The sequence below is a fragment of the Drosophila tropicalis genome, unplaced genomic scaffold (genome assembly GCF_018151085.1).
Source record: "Drosophila tropicalis isolate 14030-0801.00 unplaced genomic scaffold, ASM1815108v1 contig_443, whole genome shotgun sequence".
Taxonomy (NCBI): domain Eukaryota; kingdom Metazoa; phylum Arthropoda; class Insecta; order Diptera; family Drosophilidae; genus Drosophila; species Drosophila tropicalis.
This window is the reverse complement of record NW_027172907.1, coordinates 4,538,539-4,560,341: the sequence shown is the minus strand read 5'-3', so window position 1 is coordinate 4,560,341 and position 21,803 is coordinate 4,538,539. Positions and strand designations below refer to the sequence as shown.

At 34.4% G+C, this 21,803-nt stretch overlaps 5 protein-coding genes across 7 annotated transcripts; 3 read left to right on the top strand and 2 right to left on the bottom strand.

Moving 5' to 3' along the window:
- The first annotated feature begins 608 nt into the window (after positions 1 to 608).
- HipHop (HP1-HOAP-interacting protein) lies at positions 609 to 1,286 on the top strand. Its single transcript, XM_068286133.1, has one exon. The coding sequence runs from the start codon at positions 609 to 611 to the stop codon at positions 1,284 to 1,286; it is 678 nt and encodes a 225-aa protein (XP_068142234.1).
- Positions 1,287 to 2,083: 797 nt separating this feature from the next.
- Positions 2,084 to 2,866, bottom strand: LOC137573838 (adenosine 5'-monophosphoramidase HINT3). The gene is made up of 3 exons (XM_068285891.1): positions 2,548 to 2,866; positions 2,280 to 2,473; positions 2,084 to 2,210 (listed from the first exon to the last, which is right to left on the bottom strand). Exons 1-3 carry the CDS (start codon positions 2,732 to 2,734, stop codon positions 2,169 to 2,171), a joined length of 423 nt encoding a protein of 140 aa, XP_068141992.1. The 5' UTR covers positions 2,735 to 2,866; the 3' UTR covers positions 2,084 to 2,168.
- Positions 2,867 to 3,018: 152 nt separating this feature from the next.
- Positions 3,019 to 11,818, top strand: Cat (Catalase). Of its 2 annotated transcripts, none has more exons than XM_068285700.1 (2): positions 3,019 to 3,334; positions 10,027 to 11,818. In XM_068285700.1, exons 1-2 carry the CDS (start codon positions 3,278 to 3,280, stop codon positions 11,488 to 11,490), a joined length of 1,521 nt encoding a protein of 506 aa, XP_068141801.1. In that variant the 5' UTR covers positions 3,019 to 3,277; the 3' UTR covers positions 11,491 to 11,818. The 2 variants fall into 2 exon arrangements, with proteins under 2 accessions (XP_068141801.1, XP_068141802.1); XM_068285701.1 differs by lacking the exon at positions 3,019 to 3,334 and adding an exon at positions 8,431 to 8,486.
- Positions 11,819 to 12,403: 585 nt separating this feature from the next.
- On the top strand, positions 12,404 to 17,393 carry LOC137573700 (uncharacterized). Of its 2 annotated transcripts, none has more exons than XM_068285698.1 (6): positions 12,404 to 12,659; positions 12,754 to 13,556; positions 14,166 to 15,072; positions 15,686 to 16,437; positions 16,505 to 17,061; positions 17,130 to 17,393. In XM_068285698.1, the coding sequence occupies exons 2-6, from the start codon at positions 12,807 to 12,809 to the stop codon at positions 17,200 to 17,202; spliced, it is 3,039 nt and encodes a 1,012-aa protein (XP_068141799.1). In that variant the 5' UTR covers positions 12,404 to 12,659; positions 12,754 to 12,806; the 3' UTR covers positions 17,203 to 17,393. The 2 variants fall into 2 exon arrangements, with proteins under 2 accessions (XP_068141799.1, XP_068141800.1); XM_068285699.1 differs by having other exon boundaries at positions 12,404 to 12,669.
- Positions 17,394 to 19,317: 1,924 nt separating this feature from the next.
- On the bottom strand, positions 19,318 to 20,600 carry LOC137573924 (uncharacterized). Its single transcript, XM_068286010.1, has 2 exons — positions 20,300 to 20,600; positions 19,318 to 20,194 (listed from the first exon to the last, which is right to left on the bottom strand). The coding sequence occupies exons 1-2, from the start codon at positions 20,324 to 20,326 to the stop codon at positions 19,661 to 19,663; spliced, it is 561 nt and encodes a 186-aa protein (XP_068142111.1). The 5' UTR covers positions 20,327 to 20,600; the 3' UTR covers positions 19,318 to 19,660.
- Between the last annotated feature and the right edge of the window lie 1,203 nt (positions 20,601 to 21,803).

Below are 21,803 nucleotides of genomic sequence, written 5' to 3'. Positions count from 1 at the left end.
ACCACAAGGCCGAATTCGCCCGAGCCATAAAAAAAATTGTATATTCGCTGTAAAAATTGACTATTCGCCGTAACTATTTGACCATTCGCCGTAACTCTTTGCCCATTCGCAGTAACTTTTTCGACATTCGCCGTAAAAAAAATTGATCGCTGTGAACCATATGTTATCTCCCACTTCGCCGCGGCTCTGTTCAATTCGACCGAGCCATAAAAAATTGAATGTTCGCCGTAAATAATTTAACATTCGCTGCTAAAAATTGAAAATTCGCCGTAGGTATTTATCATTCGCCGCAAAAAAACGGTCGAACATCGAGCAATTGATGCCAACTCATACCGATGATCTGGCAACCATCGAACTTGCCGAGGCGGTTTGACGCACAACAGTGTTGCCAATGTGTTTTGGAAAAAAAAATCGATAGACTTGCAAGCATTTTATCGAGCGTAGCACCCTACGATATTTTTGCGTTACATCTGTGTATCTCTCACTAGACCAGCTGTTGAGTCGCGTCTTTTTATCGAATATCTAAAATTATTAGGCGGGAGAGACAACGCCGCCAGTTTATTGGAATTAAATTTAAATTTAACGATACAAAACAATTTCCTAAAAAGATGGACCAACCAGTGCAAGCTAAAAGGTATTGTGGCCTGGGCAATCATGAACTTACTGCGCCATACACAACGATAGAGGATAGCTCAATGTTTAAATTTGCCAAACGACTCAATGTGGAAATGCGGCCCAGCACTTTAATCTGCGGCAACTGTTTGGAATTATTGAAGAAAGTGTACAAAACAAAAGTCAAAAACGCCGTCCGCCATCGTAATCAGCGGCAAAAAACAAGCGGCAATAGTATCTCAGATGTTAGCTCCAGTCAAAAGGCAGGGACGTCTTCGGAATCGTCTCAGAGTCAATCCCTTATGCACGCCCCAGGGCCTGAGAGCAATGTGAATATGCGAAAGCGTCGTGTGGATGAGGAGCCCTCGAGCACAACTACTACGACAATAGATCCCAGGGGACATACAGCCTCAACAAGTGCAGCAGCCTTGGCTTTGGCATCATTAAAAGCTGCTGCCCAGCAGCAACAACAACAACAACATCCGCCTCCTACTGTAGCTGAATTAATGAGCCAATCTAGTGTCACTAGCACGGACGACGACGAACCCTTATTGAGTTTAAACGCTGTTAATGGAACCAGATTACCTCACATTCAGCCTATTCCAAAGCGACGACAGATCCAGTTAACTGGACCACATTTGGACATATATTTGGCTGGCACCACCGGCGGCTAAGCCATTGAATCGAAAGACCATTTTAGAAAACTTAATTCATATAGATGACTTTTAAAACGTAATTTGACAACCTCTTTGACTTTGTTCAAGATTTTGGAGAGAGCTTTATGTACTGACTATGTGAATTTGTTTTAAGGCAGGAATCTTTATTGGAATCCGAATTTTGGTTTCCCCTTTTCAAATTATGCTGGATAATAATTTATTAATTTTGTGCTACGTCTTAATTTAAATTTCACTATTATTTTTTTGTTGTTTAAAAAAAAATTTGACTTGTCAATGGGATTGCCGTACAAATATAGAAAAATTTATATAGATTTTGTGATTTTCGAATGGAAATCGTTAACTGAATGCATAATAGTAGGTTAATATTATGATGTAAAAGTTAATAAAGTTCCAATTACGGCAATACAAGAATAATACCCATTCATGCAATTTTTGAACTGATTTTTAACTTCAAATTCTTGTTTTCCAACTATGTAGGTATACGGAAAAGAAAGAGATATCAAGCTTGCATGAAAGTGACAGAGAGAGAAAGTTACCTGCTTTCTCCAAGACATCTTTGATATCCTATTATTCACTTTTAAACAAACCATCTTGACATTATATTTAAAGGATAAACTTCATTTTCCTACAAATTCAAAGCCAAGCCACATATATATGGAAGTTTTTTATTTGACTCTAAGCAATTATTGTTTATATTTAAGGCAATGTTGAGGTCTTGTTGTTGGCATAACGTAATTTGTTTTCAATTTAATGTTAATACGTATAATTTGGAATAAAAATTAGCTATTTAAAAGTTCAATTTCAATAAATTGCATAAATTTAATAATGAAAATTTAAAGGCAACTTCACAAATTGCAATATCCAAGTTAGGTTTTTAATCTATTCCTCCTTTTGGTAGAGATAAAAACGAGCATCATCGGGCTAAAAAAAGGATGTGAGATGTGTGAAAAATTTGACAAATTGTAGATGCAGGGAAGGTATTATGCTAACCGAGCGGAACCAACGGGAAGAGGGTCTGAATATCCATTTGGACAAAAAGCCCATATCGGAGCGTGGTGCGATGGCATGCATATGAAGATGTCTCACTGTGATGAATGGCGGCAAGTGGAATCCAAACAGAGCCTCATTCATGTCAACTCCTTGCTGAGCCAATAGCTGCCGCAGTCCCTCCTCCATGCGTGTGACTTGAAAGAAATTGAAGGTGATAAGATTAGAATTATCTCTTGGAGTCATTATCCACAATATAAAGGCAGCTTACCCAATCGCTCATGGGATTTGGTGAGCGTGTTGAGGCTTTCGTAATGCAATTTTGGCACTGCGAGATAATGGAATTTCGCTGCAGGTTTTATATCCTTAAATATAACATATTCATCAGTTTCAACTTCCAACTTGGTATCTGGCACTTTGCCGTTGGCTATATCACAGAATAGGCATGACTGCGACATGGCTAAAAAAATTATGGAATTTCTCTTATTTCCCAAAATTAAATTTTATTTCTAAAATTTTTTATCGAAACGAATTTAATTCACATTTTTAAATGTCAAAAAGGTATAATTTACAAAAGTACAAAGTACTCAACTGACAACAACAAGAACAACATTGTAAACAGCTGTTTGCCACTAGCAAATGTGCTCGCAAATGATAATGTTAGTTTTTAACAGACTCACTGTGAGGCATTCTGTTATTAACAGACTCACATTGAGACGACCAGTCAGTTAACATATTTCTTTTATTTATATATTTTTTTTTTTTTAGTTTGTTGACTATTTGCTATAAAAACAAATGTAACTGCGTTGCAAGCGCTTTAGTTGACAAAATTTTTTTGCCGCTTCAACAGCAAACGCCAAGCAAACAACATACACACACACACACACCTTAAAAAAATAAAACAACAAATCACCGATAAAAAATAAATTTCAAGTGCTCTTAAGATTTAAAACGCTCCAAATTCTGGTTATCCATAAGATACAAGAAAAACAAGTGCAAAAATGGCTTCACGAGATGCCGCATCGAATCAATTAATTGACTACAAAAATTCCCAAACGGTAAGTGTGCGTAGGGACGAGGCACTTTGTCTAATGTGGGAGGGGGGGTCAAGGCAAAAGGGGCAAAGAGCGTGCCGGGCCCCAAAAAAAAAAAAAAAAAAAACAAAGCAAAACAATCAACAACAACAACTAACAAAAAAGAGAAAGGCAAAAAGGAAAGAAAAGAGAGAAACAAATTATATTTCAGATACAGAGTTTGCTTTGTTATATATTTTTAAATTTATCCACATATATGATATGTATCTGCCGAATAAAGTGTAATGCAACTGAAGTTAAAAGGCTCAAAGTTCAAGTGGATTTAGCTATCTCTCTCTCAATCTGCTTCTTTTTTTGTATTAACCTTTCTCTTGGATTTGTACTAAAATCTTATCACCAAAATATAAAACTGTTAGCTTACTGATAAGAGTCGAACTTTGTTGCACAATTTTTGAATTTAGAATTCGAATTTGGTCAATCGTCGTGTGAACCTTAATCTAACTACATACATATGGACATATGTATGTATATGTATATATACATTCATTCTTGATGATCTTATCGACACTTGAAAAAAAAAAAGAAAAAACAAAATGATCAAGTTAAAATTTCATTACCCATTACCCATGTATGTATAAGTATATAGAATCTTGATTAGGTCTTGATTGAAATTTGCTGATTTTCTGGTTTTTGTATTCCATTTCTTTTTCAGTTTTTGCTTTTTGTTAATTATTCTTCATGCTTTTGTGTGCTAATTTATTTGCACTTTCGTTTTCATTCTCACGATTTGTGTTTTTATTTTTTTTTTTTTCGAAATTGCATTTTGTTATTTGCAAAAATCTATATTATATATCGGTTTGTGCAAATCCAAATAGATTTCACCACATAAATAGCTATTTGTTCTTCTTCTTCTTTTTTTTCAAATGTCTATATATTGGGTATACATATTAACGAATCTTTCATAATTTTGTTTAAACACTTTTTGTGCTTATTAACGAATCGTGTTTTCAATGAAGCATTTCACAATATTTTGATGCAATTTATCAGGGAATTTTTTCGAAACTTAATATTTCGCTTTAATATTTTTTCAAATATTTTCATAGCGAAATTCAAATAGAATGGTTTTTTCTTTTCAGTTTTCAAATAAATCTAATTTAGGCATTTTAAAATTTTCAGTAGTTAAAAGATATAGAATGAAAAATATGTCAAAAATGGAATTGAAAATTCCAATCCTTAAACAATCTAATTTTTTAAAATCTACAAAGTATTTAGTATCCTGATTACTAGATTGATAGAATCCTTTCATTGATATCAATGCAAAATATTGGGATTCGAGTTGAAAAAAGTTTTTAATCCCTATGAACTATATCTCTAATTTAAGTCCGTTTGATGGTATTTTGAGTCTGTTGGATTAATTAATCTTCTGTTTTTGATAAATTTGAAATATATTTTAAACTACGAATAGAATTTTTTGACATTTGTATTTTTTTGAGGGAATGGAGTGATCAGTTTGATTCAGCCCATTTTGTGAAAATTCTCAAAATCAAATCTCAATATTTCTAAGAATAATTCGGAATGTGCTTACTTTCTGAGACAAGGACCTATTTAATCTTTCAATATTTCTGAATTTTTTAAAACCAAAATGCTTGTTTTGAATTATGTTCCTTGTCCCTTGAGTATTTCAGAATCATATTTTGAATTGCTCTAAGCCAAGAGCCTTTGAAGTCTTTCGAATATTTCTAAGTCAAAAGCCCGATTGTTTTGTGAGTTAGTGTAAATGATTTCAGGTAGTTGGTATTTAATTTCCTTCTCAATTTAATAAACATAAAATTCGGAAACTAAATGAGCATATCGAAATACTTATGGCTCTTCTTATCTTTTGAAATTTACGTGCATTTAACTAAAACGAGTAGATATAAAACTGAAATTGCTTCTTGGCAATAAAAATACATTTAAGAACTTGACAAAGTGTTTTTAATTTTATTTTTAAATACCTTTAAAGTTTGTAAATTAAATTACCCTATCGATACCATTTGGTTTCACTCCATTTCATATTCTACGACTATATAATTTTACTCAAATTGTTTTCTGGCAATGAAAAATGATTTAAAGACATGAAAAAGTGTTTGATTTGAGTTTTGGTTTAGGCAGTGTTAATTTTCACAAATATTACTTAGATTTTGAGACTTGACACATCTTAACAAGTTGAATAGATGGTGTAACTGACCTTGTGGGTGATCCAATGGATCACGTAAACTAAGAGAAGAAGTTTAACTTCAAATGACTCAAACTAAACAAATTATTGTAATGGCTGGGTGGGCTTGGGCCGAAAGCACTTTGATGAATTGGCAATTTTGATAAGTGAATTGGGGCAAATAGATTATCATATGTGTATAGTGTGTATTGTATATGTATATATATATAGGATGATGGGGGAATTTATTTATTACTGACGTCTTATCGCGTACATTTTATCTGACAACAATGTGGGAGTGTGTTTTGTATTGGCCCATGACTTGTAGGAAAAACAGAAGAGAAATTTCCAGTATACATATATTTCATATTTTCAACTATGTTAGTCAGTTCCGCATGATTTGGCTCTAATTGAATCTAACTAACTAACTGACTCTAATTAAAATCGAACAAAACAACAAAAAACTTTAGTTTTATAATGTTTAACCAAGGCTTCATTTCGTCATTTCGTTGACTTCGACTTTGATTCAAGTGTTGTTTGTGTGTGTGTGTGTTGCTCATTGAAGTCAATAAACTCAGGTGAACCTTTAGGCCTCATAGTTGTCAGTGTGTGTGTGTGAGAGTGTTGCATAAACTGGTTGCACGATCCAAACTCGTTCAACAGGCAGTTCGTACAAATAAAACTGCAACAGGCGTGGCAAGCCAATCGCAACTCTCTTTGGCTCTTATGTCATTCAAAATCAATCTATATACAAGCATATTATGTGAGAATATGTTTTTGGATATATCAGATTTCGCCCCTGATTTGCCCCTACTCCACCTTCACCACCTGACATCATCGCCGTCTCTGGCCAATTGCCGGGTTGTGCAGTTCGTGACCTTGTTTTGGTTGGTTAATAATAAAACATTGCAATTTTATAATTGCAGGAATGTTTTTATTTCAAATTTTTGTGAATGTGCTGCAATCTTTGTTTTCGTATAATTCTGTTCTGTTTCTTTGTTGTATGTATGTAAACATATAAAAGTGATTCAAAATAAACAACTCAACTTAATTTTTAAGTTTTAATGAGCTAACATTTGATGTGATCCTCTTTATGTTCCCTTCTTTTGGGGGTGTGAGCAATGGAATTACTTTTTTTTTTATGGATACAGTCGTCAAATGTCTGTAAATACTTAAGCCAGAATTTCAATCATACTTGGAAGTTGTTTTTTTTTTTTTTTTTTTTCCTTACAGTTATAACATTTGAAAATTCCAAAAATCTCTTTTAACTACTTTGTACTTTAATCTTAGATACATCTAATCTCTTTACCTAATCAGTTCGCTTGAAAACTTTCATTTTGATTAATGAATCAATGTACTAAAAGTTTAGCAATTTAATGTTGACTGTACTAAAAATCAAAGGGTGACAAAACTAAAAAGAAAACCCTATTGACCAATACGATTTCCTTCAAAAATTTGTGTTTAACTTTTACACTAACATTTTATTGTTTTTAGTACAGTTATTACAGTTGGTCTTAATTTGAAACCAAAATCCATTTATTATTATAGTTTGTTAACTAAAACGTTTCATTTTGAAATTATTTTAGCAAGGAATTATTCAATTGTAGGAAAACATGATTTAATTAATATTTTTAATTGGTATTTATTAAAGATTAGATCAAAATATTATCTTTCTAACTAAAACAATTCAATTTTATGTTGAAATCTTATAACAAGGAATAATTTCTAATTTTAAATGCTAAAAATTGGTCAATAATGTTCTATTTAGTACAATATTAAAGAGTTTTTTTTATTTTTAATGAAATGTTGTTCTAAAATATGACTCATTTTACATTTTTAGTACTTGATCTAAATACAGAAGGCAATCGTTAACGTTTATTCAAACCGCTTGCTAACTAAAACAATTTTAATATATGTATATATTGGGAATATTGTTGAAAAAATTTAATAATTTAGCATGTTTATTACTTCATCTAAAACTTTTCATCTGTCTGCCTTTTATACTTTGTATTCTTTGGAGATCTATATACTTCAGGTTAATATCTTTTAGGCTGATAAACCCATAAGGTACATATATATATATATATATATGTAAACATTTATGATGACAACACCTCATTTACATTTTGTTCCTTCTGTTTTTGCTTTGTCTCTCATCTCTCCGTCAACATGATTGCAATTAAATGGAATGTTCCCCTCTGTCCTCTTGTTTGTTGCCAAGTTCTTGGTCTTGCATGGCGTCTTATCAAGAACTCGGTAGGAGGATAGATAGATAGAGGACTGTTTTTTTTTTAAATTGGCATTATCTAGCCATATACATATATGCATATATGTACATGCATATATGTATCAATGTGTGTGTGTGTGTTGCCCTCTTAAGTGGCCCCACCACATTGTGTTGTTGTTTGTTGTTGATATTGTTTTGATGTCTCAAAGTGCAAACAATTGTGATTGCAAATCACAAGAGACAAGAACAAAACTTGAAAGTAAAAGCAAATTGTTTTTTGGGAAAGAAGAAAAATGTTTGAAAAACCTTAACCAAAAGTCTTCTTTTGATCATGGATAGAATCAAACAAATCATCTATAAAAAGGTGTATCATATTAGTTTTCCGTCAATTAAAGGAAATCTTCCGGCATTTAAGCTATTTCACAATTATTGCAACCGATTTGATACTATATATATGTACATCGTACCACTAACTTATCAGTATTCTCTTGGTGCCCAGAATCTCCTCTTTCTGTGAGTCGTTTACTAAATACGTACGCACACCTCGCAAATGCAATAGCTAATATTTGAAGTGAAATGATTATTACATCAAACAGCAGAGATCTCCAGAATATACTATATTCTGTTATTGTGTATTGCGATTAGTTTTATCACAAAGATAAATTTCAGATGAAATTGTGAAAAGTTTTTAGTCATCAATTACAAAGTAAAGGAGAAGCAACAAAAAGCGGAAGACTAACAAAATGGATCAACAAGTGAGAGAATTGTTGAATACAAAATAGAAGCAGAAAGCCCTAAGCTATTGGAGAAATACTAAGGATTGGGATAACAAGAGTCATAATGATGATGAAAAGTTACAAAAACAAATATTTAGATTTAAAAATAATAATAAACTTGATAAACATATTTAAGGATAACTTGAGAAAGGGATCAAAAAAATAATATCAGTCGTTCAGCCTTGGAAAGTTTTGTAAGAAACAAACTACAACTTAATACAGAAAATAGACAAAAGGGAAAGAAAGATATGATAATAGGACAATAAAACGAAACGGAAGAAAAAAATTATTAAATAAATAGAAGAAACAAGAAGGATATAATTAGAAAATAAATAAATAATGAAATAGAAATAAAAGATAGAAATATACATAAATATAGATAGGAAATTGAAGAAGAAAAAGTATAGAAATACAGAAGTAACCAAAAAGAGAATAAAGAGAAAAGATGAGAGAAGAATTGAAAAGTAAAAAGAAAGGAGAATTAGATTAGAAAAGGAAATTTACGAAGATTGGGGAAAACTAATTGGATAGAATAGTAATCAAAAAGTAGAATAGGAAAAAATAATGGGAGCAGAAAGAAAAGAAGAACAAAAGGATGAAAAAGAGAAGAGAGGAGGAGAAAAAGAATAGAATAAGAATAAAAAGAATATACAAAGAACAAAAGTAGAATAAAACAAGAATAGAAAAAGAAGAGAAGAACAGAAGCAGAATAGAAGAAAAATAGAAGGAAATTATAAGTAGTATAGAAAAATAATAGAAAAATACTATTATTCAATAAAATAGAATGACAGAAAAAAAGAGAAAAATAATAGATAAATGCTATAGAATACTTTTATATATAAAAAAGGGTATTACAAAGACAAAAGAAGAAGAAAATAAAAATAAGGAAAAATATGAAATGAAGAAGTAGGAATAATGAAATATGAATGCTAGAAGAATAATCGATAGAAATAGGTAAAGTAAAAGAATTAAAAAGCAGAAGCAACAGTCGAAGGAATAGAAAGTGAATAGAGAAAAACAGAGTAATCAGTAATGATAATAGAAACGTGATAAAACGAGTTAACAAATTAAAGACAATTAGATAAAGAATTGAATACAAGAATACACAAGGATTAGCATTAACTGAAGAATCAACAATGTAAAAGATAAAGCAACAAAATATGACAAAGGATGAAAGAAAGAAAGAACTGGAAAACTTACCAAGAAATAAAAGAAAGTAAAAGTTAAATAGAATAAGTAGAATAGCTAAAGTGAACGAGAATTACGGAATTTATGGAAAACTTAGACCCCCACCTGAGAACGTGGGGTGATAAGAGGTTTCATTTGTTTTTAGCCGGTTCTATAATCTTTATGTTTATGTTTGTTGTTTTACTTTTTGCAACTATAAATAAATATTGTTGTGTGATTGTTGTTTTTGCTGTGTGTTTTAAAAGAAAGTGAATTTCGATTAGATTAGATGACATTTTGAACTTGAAACGTTTATATAATCGAAAGTTTTTTTTTTTTTTTGTTTTTACAGGTGGCACCGGGAGCAATTACCACTGGAAATGGTGCACCAATTGGCATTAAGGATGCCACACAATCGGTTGGACCACGTGGCCCCCTGCTACTGCAGGATGTCAATTTCCTGGATGAGATGTCTCACTTTGATCGCGAAAGGATACCCGAACGTGTGGTCCATGCCAAGGGTGCTGGAGCTTTTGGTTATTTTGAAGTGACGCACGATATTTCGCAATATTGTGCCGCCAAGATATTCGATAAGGTTAAGAAGCGTACCCCATTGGCTGTGCGTTTCTCGACGGTGGGCGGTGAGAGTGGTTCGGCTGATACGGCCCGCGATCCTCGAGGATTTGCCATTAAGTTCTATACGGAGGATGGTGTTTGGGATTTGGTTGGCAATAATACACCAATTTTCTTTATTCGCGATCCCATACTGTTTCCCAGTTTTATACACACCCAGAAACGTAATCCGCAAACGCATTTGAAGGATCCGGACATGTTTTGGGATTTCCTCACCTTGCGCCCGGAGTCGACGCATCAGGTTTGCTTCCTGTTCGGTGATCGTGGCACTCCCGATGGCTATTGTCACATGAATGGCTATGGTTCGCATACATTTAAGCTTGTGAATGCCAAGGGCGAGCCAATCTATGCAAAATTCCATTTCAAAACGGATCAGGGCATCAAGAATCTGGATGTTAAGGCTGCCGAACAATTGGCATCGAGTGATCCAGATTATAGCATACGTGATTTGTATAATCGCATCAAGAACTGCAAATTCCCCAGCTGGTCCATGTATATCCAAGTGATGACCTTCGAGCAGGCCAAGAAATTCAAATATAATCCATTCGATTTGACCAAGGTCTGGTCGCAAAAGGAATATCCTCTAATGCCAGTGGGTAAAATGGTATTGGATCGTAATCCCAAGAACTATTTCGCCGAAGTCGAACAAATTGCATTCAGTCCGGCTCACATGGTGCCTGGCATTGAACCATCACCCGATAAGATGTTGCAGGGACGTCTATTCTCCTACTCGGATACGCATCGTCATCGTTTGGGACCCAACTACTTGCAGATTCCTGTAAATTGTCCATATCGTGTCAAGATTGCCAATTTCCAACGTGATGGACCCATGAATGTGACCGATAATCAGGATGGAGCACCCAATTATTTCCCCAATTCATTCAACGGTCCCGAAGAATGTCCCCGGGCACGTGCCCTATCCACCTGCTGTCCCGTTTCCGGTGATGTCTATCGCTTTAGCAGCGGCAATACCGAGGATAACTATGGTCAGGTCACTGATTTCTGGGTCCACACACTCGACAAGTGTGCCAAGAAGCGTCTTGTGCAAAACATTGCCGATCATCTGAGCAATGCCAGTCAATTCTTGCAGGAACGTGCTGTCAAGAATTTCACTCTAGTTCATGCCGATTTCGGACGCATGTTAACCGAGGCCCTCAATCTGGCCAAATCCTCCAAATTCTAAAGACAAGAATAAAAATCGAAAAAAGAAAAATGGGTGGCTATAAGGATATCCAATCACACACACACACACAGACACACACTATATTTAGCCGACTTCCCTGCTCCATCTGCTTTGAATGGTTAAATGGATGGATAACTTCTTGACCAATGTGCATCATCATCTTCATCTTTATCATTTCCATCTTTACATCATCTCTCGGCTACTTTGGTTGCGGGCATTGTTTTCTTTTCTTTTTTTTTTTTGCACTTTGCACTTTTTGTTTGTCAAAATTAATTATTTGTAATAAAAAAAAAAATATACAAAATAAATTTGTACTCTATTTAATAAATTTATTGTTTTAATATCTATGAGGCAAAAGTAAGAATTGTTAGTGGCCTTCCGTCAGTTAGCAAAAAAAAAATAAAGTATACGCCAAGTGTGACAGCTAAACTGTTCAATTTTTTACGAGAACTGTCAAAATAATGTAAGTATGTAAATGATAAAGATGAAGTTAAAGAAAATTGGAGGAAAAATCTGAAAACATTATGAATCCACAAAGATATTTAAAAACTAAATGATCATTTTGAAAAGACTTCCAAGTGTTCTGTGTAGCAGTCTGTGGTTTATATTTTTATGCAAAATTATTAAATTTTTAGGCAAAAATGTTGCCAATTTTATTTATAAATTTTATTTTTATAAAGTTTTACTCATTGACCGCAAAACAAAAACAGAAATTAAAGGTTTAAATTTAAAATTTCAATATAAACCGGTTTCGACTAATTTATCGACAATGCACTGGTCATCGATATCCGATAATAACATTTAACCAACCATTTATCGATAAGCAATAACACCCACGGATCGCATCGATAGCTGCGAATTTATCGATTGCGAGAAATAACAACGTCGATAACTTATCGGCAGTGTTGCTAAATTTAGTTAGGTCTGCAACAAACTGCACGCAATGGTAATGTTAATTATTAAAATTTTATGTAAATAAACAATTCCAAAGCGGTTAAACTTGATAATTTGCCCGCCCTTCTTAAAACACCACACACACACCACATAGATGTCAACTGGACCAAATAGTAGCGGAATTCGTCTTCAGGCTTATGGAAATCTAGTAAAAAAGACAGACGAAATCTTTCTTTTGTATTCATAGGATCACATCGTTGGGATTTGCTGGTGTGGTAAGTATGTGTAAGTTGGTGTGTGTATTTGATGGTGTGTGTGCGTGTGTGCGATAAGACAACATTAAGATTAATGCGCATTACGTTTCCATAGAATCAACAAGCTACTACGAAGACGGAGACCAACGAGAAACAATATAATCCACCATGGCGGGAAATTCGATGGATTCAACCAAAGATATTGAAATATTGATGAATCAACTAAATCATCAGCGGAGACAACAACATCCACAACAGAGCTCAAACAGTACTGCCAATGCTAAATATGCCAGCTCAGCTGCAACGGCGGGTTCCACGGCCATAAGAATGTGTCCATCATCAGCGAATAAAACAAACTACAACAATTACAACAACAACAACAACAATAATAATAACAATAGCAAACAATTTAATGAATTATGCATGAAAGCCCAAGCTGGACAAAAATTGATGATCATTATGCGTGGCCCACCTGGTTGTGGTAAATCCACATTGGCTGATAATTTACTAAGACAAAGTCATCTCCTCGATAAACAGAGCCAGCACCAACAATTGACCGCCAAAGATTTTATATTCAGCAGTGATGATTATTTTTTCAATAATCGTCAAGTGTATCAATTTAATCCAAATCAGTTACCCGATGCCCATGCCTGGAATCGTAAACGTGTCCAGGAGAAAGCCTCCAATGGCTGGAGTCCCATAATTGTGGATAATACCAACATAATGATATGGGAAATGCAAACATATGTCCAAATTGCTATCCAATATGGCTATCTAATCGAATTACTTGAACCACAAACCACTTGGTCCAAATCGGCCAGTAAATTGGCCCAGAAGAATATCCATCAGGTGCCACGAGAGAATATCCAACGTATGTTGGAACGTTTTGAGAAAACCACAGTGCCAGAATTGATCAGGGTGAGTGCAGAGCAATTGTTTATCAATTCTAGTTCTTAAAATCACAGGAACGAATTCGCCTGCTCGAAAGGGCTAGAAAGACTTTAAAATGAGTTGTATTTTTCATGATCTTATCATAAAGATAGTCGTCAATTGAGTTTCCAAAAGATTACAGTAGTTTATAGACAATAGATTATGTAGTAAATGACATCAGAGACAGCGCAAAAATAGGTTCGATGGTTTATTGAATAAATATTTAATGTTGGTGCTTATTTTATGCACAGATAAGTTTGTAAAAAGTTTAAATTATTCTTTTAAATGAAACTGGGACTTGAAATGGCACGATGTATTGAATGCCCAGTTTTTGGTTGGTTAAATAAAGATTTTTCTGTCTGTCAGTATAAGGATTTAATGAAAATTACACGATCACTTTGAAGATTCTCAGATTTGTTTTTAAAAGAGCATAAGAAGTACAAAATTTTTAATTTCTTGATATTCTCCATCGTTTTTCGATTTTGGGTAGCCAAGTATTTTGGTCCACTGTCTAAATTCAATCCTGGCTTTTCGTATACATATGTATATTAAATCTAGCATTTAGTGATTTTATTAATTTGTTTTCTATTATTTCAGTCTATAAAAAATACGAAATACACGGTGCCATTGCCCCAATTGCGAAAGCAGCCACCATTGCTGGCATTGCCAGCAGCACCGCCGCCTGCAGCACCACCTACACCAACGCCAACGTCAGCTACTACAACCACGCCCACCATTGGTACCACCAGCAGCAACACAATCAATTCAAGTGCCACAACGATTGTTGCCAATGAGGAGAATATAAGTCCAAATTCAAGTTGCTTTAAACTAAATGCAAATGCCACCAGTTGGTTACCTTATGAACAGAATGCAACCAATTATTGGTCCCAAAATGATAGCCAAGTGGCTCCAATCCCTGAAATATTTCCACCGTTAAGCAGCAAATTGAATAAATCATCAAGTACACTAAACGAAACATCTATACTCGATCTATTGCGGAATGATGAAGAGAAGAAGCAAACCGATGATGATGAAACTGCAATTTCAAGTTTATTGCAACGACATTCTTTGGATTGCCCGAATGAGGCAAGTGGTTTTGTTATACTACGGCAAATGTATGCCAATAAACATGTCACCGGACTCTGGGATCTCTATGTCAAATGTAATGGCGATGTGGATTGGGCTGTTGATATTTTAATTAAAGAATCTGAACTAAATGCGGAAAGCACACAAGATTATGAAGATGATGGCCTATCCCCGGATGAGTTTCAATGCGATTGTTCTAATTTGGCCACGGGTATAGATGGATTTGTAGTAGCAACAACAACCGAGGATGATGTGATGGCAGCGACGGCGACTCCATTGCCCATTCAATCATCAGCAGCAGCTCCGAAAATGATGCCCAAGCTGCAACGTCAACAACGTTGCCGACGCAACAATGGTTCAATGGCAAATACAAATACTAAGGAATTGCAACTGCAAATACAAAATTGCTTTACTTTAGGTAACCTTTGATCTATGAATGAAAAGAATTAGAAAATTTAGACATTTTGTGGTCTCTAAACTTCTATTCAGAGAGATTGAACGATCATTTAGACAACAGTTTGTGCCAAGTTTTAGCCCAAATCAGTCTATACTGAAAGATAGTTCAAATGGGGGGATAATGATAAGGATTTCGGGCCATGGAAAAGTGAAATGATTGTGAAATTTGTCAAATTTGTTGATTAGAAAAACTATTGAATAAGACTTAATCAAGTTCTGAAATGGATATTTAAGAAGAGCTGCGTATATTTTAATATTTTTTAATTCTAAGGGAACAGAGAAAAGCTAAGAGCTAAAATGAGTGTATTCGAGACCTGTTGATCTAAAGCTGTCCAATATTATTTTTATATCAGTATTTTTTCTTGTTGGGGCTTGAAGATATAGACTTTCTTTGAAGCAATATGAAATGGAATAGGATGGAGATAGATAGATGCCATCGAATATGATTGGTGGAGGTAATTGAATAGGTAATAGGTAAATTATTGTTCTTAGAGATGGACAATTTTAGACACGAAACCTTTTTTTTTTACCTAAATCAAAACCTTTTTTTAAAATTGCGCTTCTTTTTCTTTTAGGTGATGATCAATACTCGGAACATACTCGTAAAATACGTGATATACGCAATGGAATACTCGATCTATCATTACCATTGCCAACAGCAATGATTGCTAATGCGCCTGGTGGAGGAGGATCTGCTACCATGGAAACACAAACACAACCAACACAAGATGATGACGATAACGAGGATCCTGAGGAGAATACTCTATTAGAAATTGATTTGGGTGAAACTTTAATTAAACAATTGCGTACACATTGTCACTATGAGGGTGAAATGTTGCCACCCGAACAGGAATTGCCTCATACGAAAGTGTTTATACCACGACATTTGGTTAAACAATTGCATATGTTATGGATGGAATCGGTATTCAATCAATTGGAAGAACAACGGCAACAAACGAAACGTGATGACGAGCAATTCGCTCGTTTATTGCAAAACCCAAAATATGCCGAATATACCGAATCGCCAAGTAATGTTAATGAATTGCTCGATATGGAGATGGCATTGACAATCTATCAAAGTGAATTATTGGCTGAAAAACAAGCTGCAGAGCAGAGGCAACAGCAGCGACCAAATGATATAGCCACACACTTAACTAAAATGAAATTATGTGAGAAATTTCCAGATATAGCGAAAAATACAATGCTTGAGATATTTGAGTCAACTGGTTGTAATTATGGTAAAACTGTTGAACTGATCGATAGCGAAGTGAAAAGTGAATTGAGTGGTGCAGAACTCTATAAACAGGTTGTCCTAGAAAGTGAGAAGGTAAGCCGAACACGAAACTAATTTCCATTATATCGAATTGTTTATACATATCTGTTAATCTCTTTAGCTAAATGCACAAGTGGCACGTGGGGAGAATCAGCCACAACAACAACAGCAGCAACAACAATCAAGATCTAGATCTTCGTCTTCATCAAATCGAGCTACGTCAGTTCTTAGCGAGGATGCAAAACGAGCCGCATTACGTGATTTTGAAGAGACACGTAACATGGCTGCCCATCATTCCCAATTGAAGGCCGAATGTTATTTAAAGGCCAAACAAGCCATACAACAAGGCAATGGCAGCGTAGCTCTCTATTATTCAGAAATTGCACAATTACATAAAACCAAAATTGATGCATTCAATCATCGTGCTGCCAATTCCATTATAGAAGTCCACAAGCATACTCAAAATAATCCCGATCTATTGGATTTACATTATCTACACACCGATGAGGCCATCAGTTGTTTGGATATATTTCTCGATCATCATATAACTGGTCTACGTAATACGACACGTGTCTATAAGCATGTATTTATCATTACGGGCCGTGGTCTGCATAGTGCCAATGGTGTATCGACCATAAAGAATAAGGTCAAGACCAGATTGGGTGAGCGACGTTTGCGGTAAGTCATTGAAAATATCAACAAGCACTCTGAATCAAAAGATTAAACATTCGATTTTCCTTTGTTAGCTGGCAAGAAGTCAATCCTGGTCTATTAAGAGTGAAAGTTTTTTCAGCCTCTCGTCATGCGAAGAATATTTGATTACCCCCAGACAATGATAATTGGATGATGGATCATTAGCAATAAACAGGCAATTGAACAGAATACAGGATGGGACAGTAACCAACAAAGAAACGATTGGCAAATAGTAATCTAAGAAAACAACTAAAAATTAAGCTACCTCATCATCAACATATATCTATGAAGCTTTAGTTTTTCCGTTTCTCCTGAAATTTACTTACTTTCAAATTGCAATTGATTTTTCTATTTTTTTTTGTTCTCTTTAAAAAAAAAAAAACTTTAAAGTGGGTGCCCAATAAAATGCCCCTCTCTCGTCCCCTTCTATCGTCAATCCACAACCCACAAACTCAATCAAAAAGACACTGTATTATTTGTGTGTTCTAAAAAGTAAATAACATTCCCATTGTAATTTTGAAATATCTCTATGTCCCCTTAAAAAAAAAAAAACAAAACAAATCTAAAACTAAAACTATAATAAGATAATGTGTATATATTTTAAATTTTTACATATAATATTGAACAATTTGGTGCTGTTTTTCAACCAAAAAAAAAAAAAAAAATGGCTAAAAAAAAGAAAAAAAAAACAAAAAGTTAAATCAAATTCAAAACAAAGAAGATCTTCCAAAGAAGAGTTAGAATATATGTATGTATTTTTATAAACCATAATATATGTATATAAAAATTGTGTATATATATATATATATATATAAACTATTAGCATGTTTAAGCACTTAGTTGGTAAGGTTTAAAGTAATAAGTTCAAATATAGTTTGGTAAGAGAAACAACAAACAAATTGCAGTCAACATTTTAATTTTGTTTGAACAAGAATTTAAGAAATGGTTTTCTCTACCAATATTAAGTCTAAGTATGTAGTGGAATCGAAAGAAACCAAGCTTAGATTCTTTGGACTTTAATAACTTTCCCATTTAGTCCAGAAATTGGAATTGGAATTGTTTCATCTAATATTTTGACTGAGAATTTAGTTTCATGCTTAATTGGCCGACAAGTATGACTTTAGAGGCATTTTTTCCAGAAACTAGTATTTTGATTTGAAATTCAATTTAAAAAACATAAATAATGAATAATGCCTCTTTTCCATTTATTATTATTCTTTTAAAGGTCAAAAAATTCACAAAATTTTCTTTAATGTTCATTCTAGTCTAGAATTTTAAAAATTCATTAGTTACGATGTTTAAAATGTATTCCCTAAGAGTCTTTGATTCAATGGTCATCAAACTTAACAATTTTTCATCGAAACTAATTTTCTGTCAAGACTAAACTTGAAATCTCAAGGCCAATTGATTTGAAATTGTTTTGGAATATTTATTAGTTAAAATCTCAAGTTATACTCGGTCAATTGATTTGAAATATACCAATTTCGCATGATTCATCAAAAACTAAACAAGAAGTTTGAAAATTAATGAAAAAATTTATAGGATTAAATCTATAGAAAATCTTAATTTGTAGTCGGCCTTTGATTAGAGTTTTCTTTATATATCTAGTATCTACTTGGCAGGATATATCAAAAACTTAAACATTCTCTAATTGACTTTCCTTAAAAGTTCAAAAAATTAGAAATCGAATTACATTTTTTGTTTTCTGTTGCTGTTTTCAGATTTTGGGGTTTAATACTTAGATATTTACTTATGCTAGAAATATTAATTGAATTTTCTGATGTAGATTAGAGTTAAAGTTGAAGTTTTCAGACTAGGGAATCTCTAACTGATTGGACTCTATTCAACCGACTGAAGATCTCTTTTCTAGTTCTAGAAAACCCTTTTGAGATTAGATTTCCATTTAATGGCATGAGTTAGAGCAGTGGAAAATTAGTCTATAGACTAGAAAGAGTTGGATATACATACCACAAAGATATAGATTTAATGTTGTAAACACAATGCTTAGGACTAGAAATTGCCAGGACTCAAAGCCAGTCCAAGTGTAATTGAATAGATGGCAAACATTGGTCCAGAAACTGACACGGGATTACCTTGATACCAAAAATATCTGTTCCTTTTATGACATTTCAACAGCTGCGCAGGCAAGTTCGAAACTAAGTTCAGGTAAAGATCACATCGAAGAGTCTACCTGATCCGATCGATCCAATGAGACCAATAATCATTTTCCAACAATTCTGCTTAATGTTTAAAACATGGAAAGACAATTATGCTTTGTTTTATTTTTCGTTTCGTTTTTTTTTTCTCTTGTTATCTCTATGTCTATCATAAAATCATTGTGTTCTCGTTACAAATACACAAACTGTGTGTGTAAATGCATTATAAAAGTAAAAAAAAATAGAAAATAACAGAATAATAGATGGCAAATGGAGAGAGATGTTTTGGAAAACTTAAGTCTAGACTAAGAATGGATTAGGGATGCAGTGGGTTGTCTTTAAATGAGGTGGTGCTGGATAGGTGGGTTGGACAGTCGTCATTTATGGCTTTGGTTCTTAGGAATTTTTTTGGGATTTATTTTGGAAATTTACTGACAATGCCATTTGGTAGTGGGAGATAGATTCTCTTTGCCGTTTTGTATACGATTCATGGCCACAAGTTCCATGAGATTGGCACGACTACGTTTCGGTGTAAAACGTAAGGAGGAGGAGGAGGAGCCCGGACTTGTTTTTGGTGTCTTCTCACGCGGCGGTGTTTGCAGAAAAATGCCCTCGAATATGGTCTCTAGATTGCTCTTCGAATCGTTGGCATCGCTGGGAGGACTAATTTGAGCATTTATCTCATGTAGAGCCACAAAATCGGGATTACTTTGTAGATGGAGCTGTTGATTGGCCTGATCATCTTTCGTTTGTTGTGACTGATGCTGCGGCTGTTGCTTGGGTGTCTCAATATCGGAGAGATTTAAATCGTTAATGGGCGACGGAGTGCGTCCATGCGGAGAGAGGGCACGTGTATCGAAGGCTGGCAGTTCGTCACATCCACCACCATCCTGATGATTATCCTGATCCTGTTCGAAAGCCAATGATAGATCACTTTCGCTTTCCAGCGATGACATTGAACACTGAAGGAGGCGGAATGATCCATTTAATTGTTGTGTCTCAATACTGCACATTGCATTTGTATTTGTATTTGAGTTTGTTTGTGTGTTTGTATTTGTGTTAGTTACCGCATCCGAAGTTGTGTCCATATCCATAGACAGTCTTTACATTACTAATACTTTACAAAGAATGCTCGAAGAATCTTTGAAAACGAATCTAGACAAGCAGACAGGCAGGCAGGCAGATAAAAATTTATGCCGCGTCCCACCAGATCAGCTGATTGCGGCGTCCCGTCTTTGCGTACAAGAGAGCAGGTAAATCCTATGGCTATTGCGAGAATGTTTGCTTGTCTTAGTCCTTAATTTTAAATGTTCGTCTCGACTTGCCGCTTTTGAGCGTTCTGTAGGAAAAACCACAACACGAAAAAAGAGGACCCGAAATCAGCTGTTGATCAGTGTAAAAATACCAGATAGAATACAACAAAAAAATACTTACAGCATAAAAACGGTTAACAGAGTATGCACAAGCGCTCTGTTAACCGCAAAACGGTTAAATATCAGTTGTATATTCATTTTGGCTGGACGAAATTACGATATCTTGAAAAATTGGATTTACGGTTGTTGTTGCATTTAAGCGCCCCGGGCGAATTAAAGGGATTCAAGGCAAAATGTCTGCCCTGGTGCAGGTATCCTGTTATTCGTTTCTATGATCCTCAGACAGGCCATTGGTGTGGCACTGCAGGATACGTTTAGAGGATTAAGCTCCATCAAATTTTCATAAAAGTTACATAAAATGCCCAAGGTAAATTTTTAGCATGGATTTATTTACATATAAATAAATATTTTCAAGCCTTTTACCGAGGACGTTTCGTAGAGTTGAAGCTTGCCGACTGACACAACTCAAAGTCTGGCAACTCTTTTCAGTTTACCGTCGGTTTTTTATATTTGCCATTTTGTTTAGCTCCCAAAAAAATATTAATTATTTCGCAAGTGCAATTCAATTGTTTATTAAAAATGTGCAAATAAATTCGCCAAAGCAAATGCTACACAGTTATCTAATTTGTATTCAACTGCGTTTCGGATTCACCAAGATTGAAAAGGGGTGCTCCGGCGTAAAGTCCCCGGCGCAGCCTCAGAATTTACAAAGCAAAAGAAAAAAAGAAAGAATTCGTCGGTGTAAGGAGCGGCTTGCATTTGTGTGTGTGTGTGTGTGTGTGTTTAAGTGAAAATAAATGGAAATTCTAAAAAGCAATTATTCCAAATAATTCCCCAATGCATTTCTTTTCAATTTGTTTTTATTTTCTTTTTTTTTTTATGTGAGAGTGAAGTAATGAGCTTTTTTTTTTGTGTGTTGGTAAATGTATGTAAGTAATTGTCAAATTAATTCTGATTAGGGCTAACTTTGATTTCTCATCTACAACAGATGTTCCAGATGTCCGCCATTTTTATTGCCATTTCTCTTTCGTTCACTTGCTTCTATTGCTTCAGATGCTTCATTGGCCCTGGTTTTGCTCCATTAGGCTCATCATTGCCTCTGCAGGCCTTCAAAGGACATTTAGTTATCTCGCCCAGAAGATTCCCTGCGCCTGCGTCTAAGTGGCTCTAACTGATCTAATTTTGCTGCTCAATGAAG

What these genes read in the sequence shown, in the direction of transcription:
- LOC137573700 (XM_068285698.1), top strand. Translation starts at nt 12,807, where the DNA reads ATGGCGGGAAATTCGATGGATTCAACCAAAGATATTGAAATATTGATG. An exon ending in CAGTGCCAGAATTGATCAGG is followed by an intron (nt 13,557 to 14,165) that starts GTGAGTGCAGAG and finishes CTATTATTTCAG; the next exon opens with TCTATAAAAAATACGAAATA. An exon ending in TTGTCCTAGAAAGTGAGAAG is followed by an intron (nt 16,438 to 16,504) that starts GTAAGCCGAACA and finishes TAATCTCTTTAG; the next exon opens with CTAAATGCACAAGTGGCACG.
- LOC137573838 (XM_068285891.1), bottom strand. Translation starts at nt 2,734, where the DNA reads ATGTCGCAGTCATGCCTATTCTGTGATATAGCCAACGGCAAAGTGCCA. An exon ending in CAAATCCCATGAGCGATTGG is followed by an intron (nt 2,474 to 2,547) that starts GTAAGCTGCCTT and finishes ATTTCTTTCAAG; the next exon opens with TCACACGCATGGAGGAGGGA. An exon ending in CTTCCCGTTGGTTCCGCTCG is followed by an intron (nt 2,211 to 2,279) that starts GTTAGCATAATA and finishes TCCTTTTTTTAG; the next exon opens with CCCGATGATGCTCGTTTTTA.
- LOC137573924 (XM_068286010.1), bottom strand. Translation starts at nt 20,326, where the DNA reads ATGGATATGGACACAACTTCGGATGCG. An exon ending in TGGACACAACTTCGGATGCG is followed by an intron (nt 20,195 to 20,299) that starts GTAACTAACACA and finishes CGCCTCCTTCAG; the next exon opens with TGTTCAATGTCATCGCTGGA.
- Cat (XM_068285700.1), top strand. Translation starts at nt 3,278, where the DNA reads ATGGCTTCACGAGATGCCGCATCGAATCAATTAATTGACTACAAAAAT. An exon ending in ACTACAAAAATTCCCAAACG is followed by an intron (nt 3,335 to 10,026) that starts GTAAGTGTGCGT and finishes TTGTTTTTACAG; the next exon opens with GTGGCACCGGGAGCAATTAC.
- HipHop (XM_068286133.1), top strand. Translation starts at nt 609, where the DNA reads ATGGACCAACCAGTGCAAGCTAAAAGGTATTGTGGCCTGGGCAATCAT.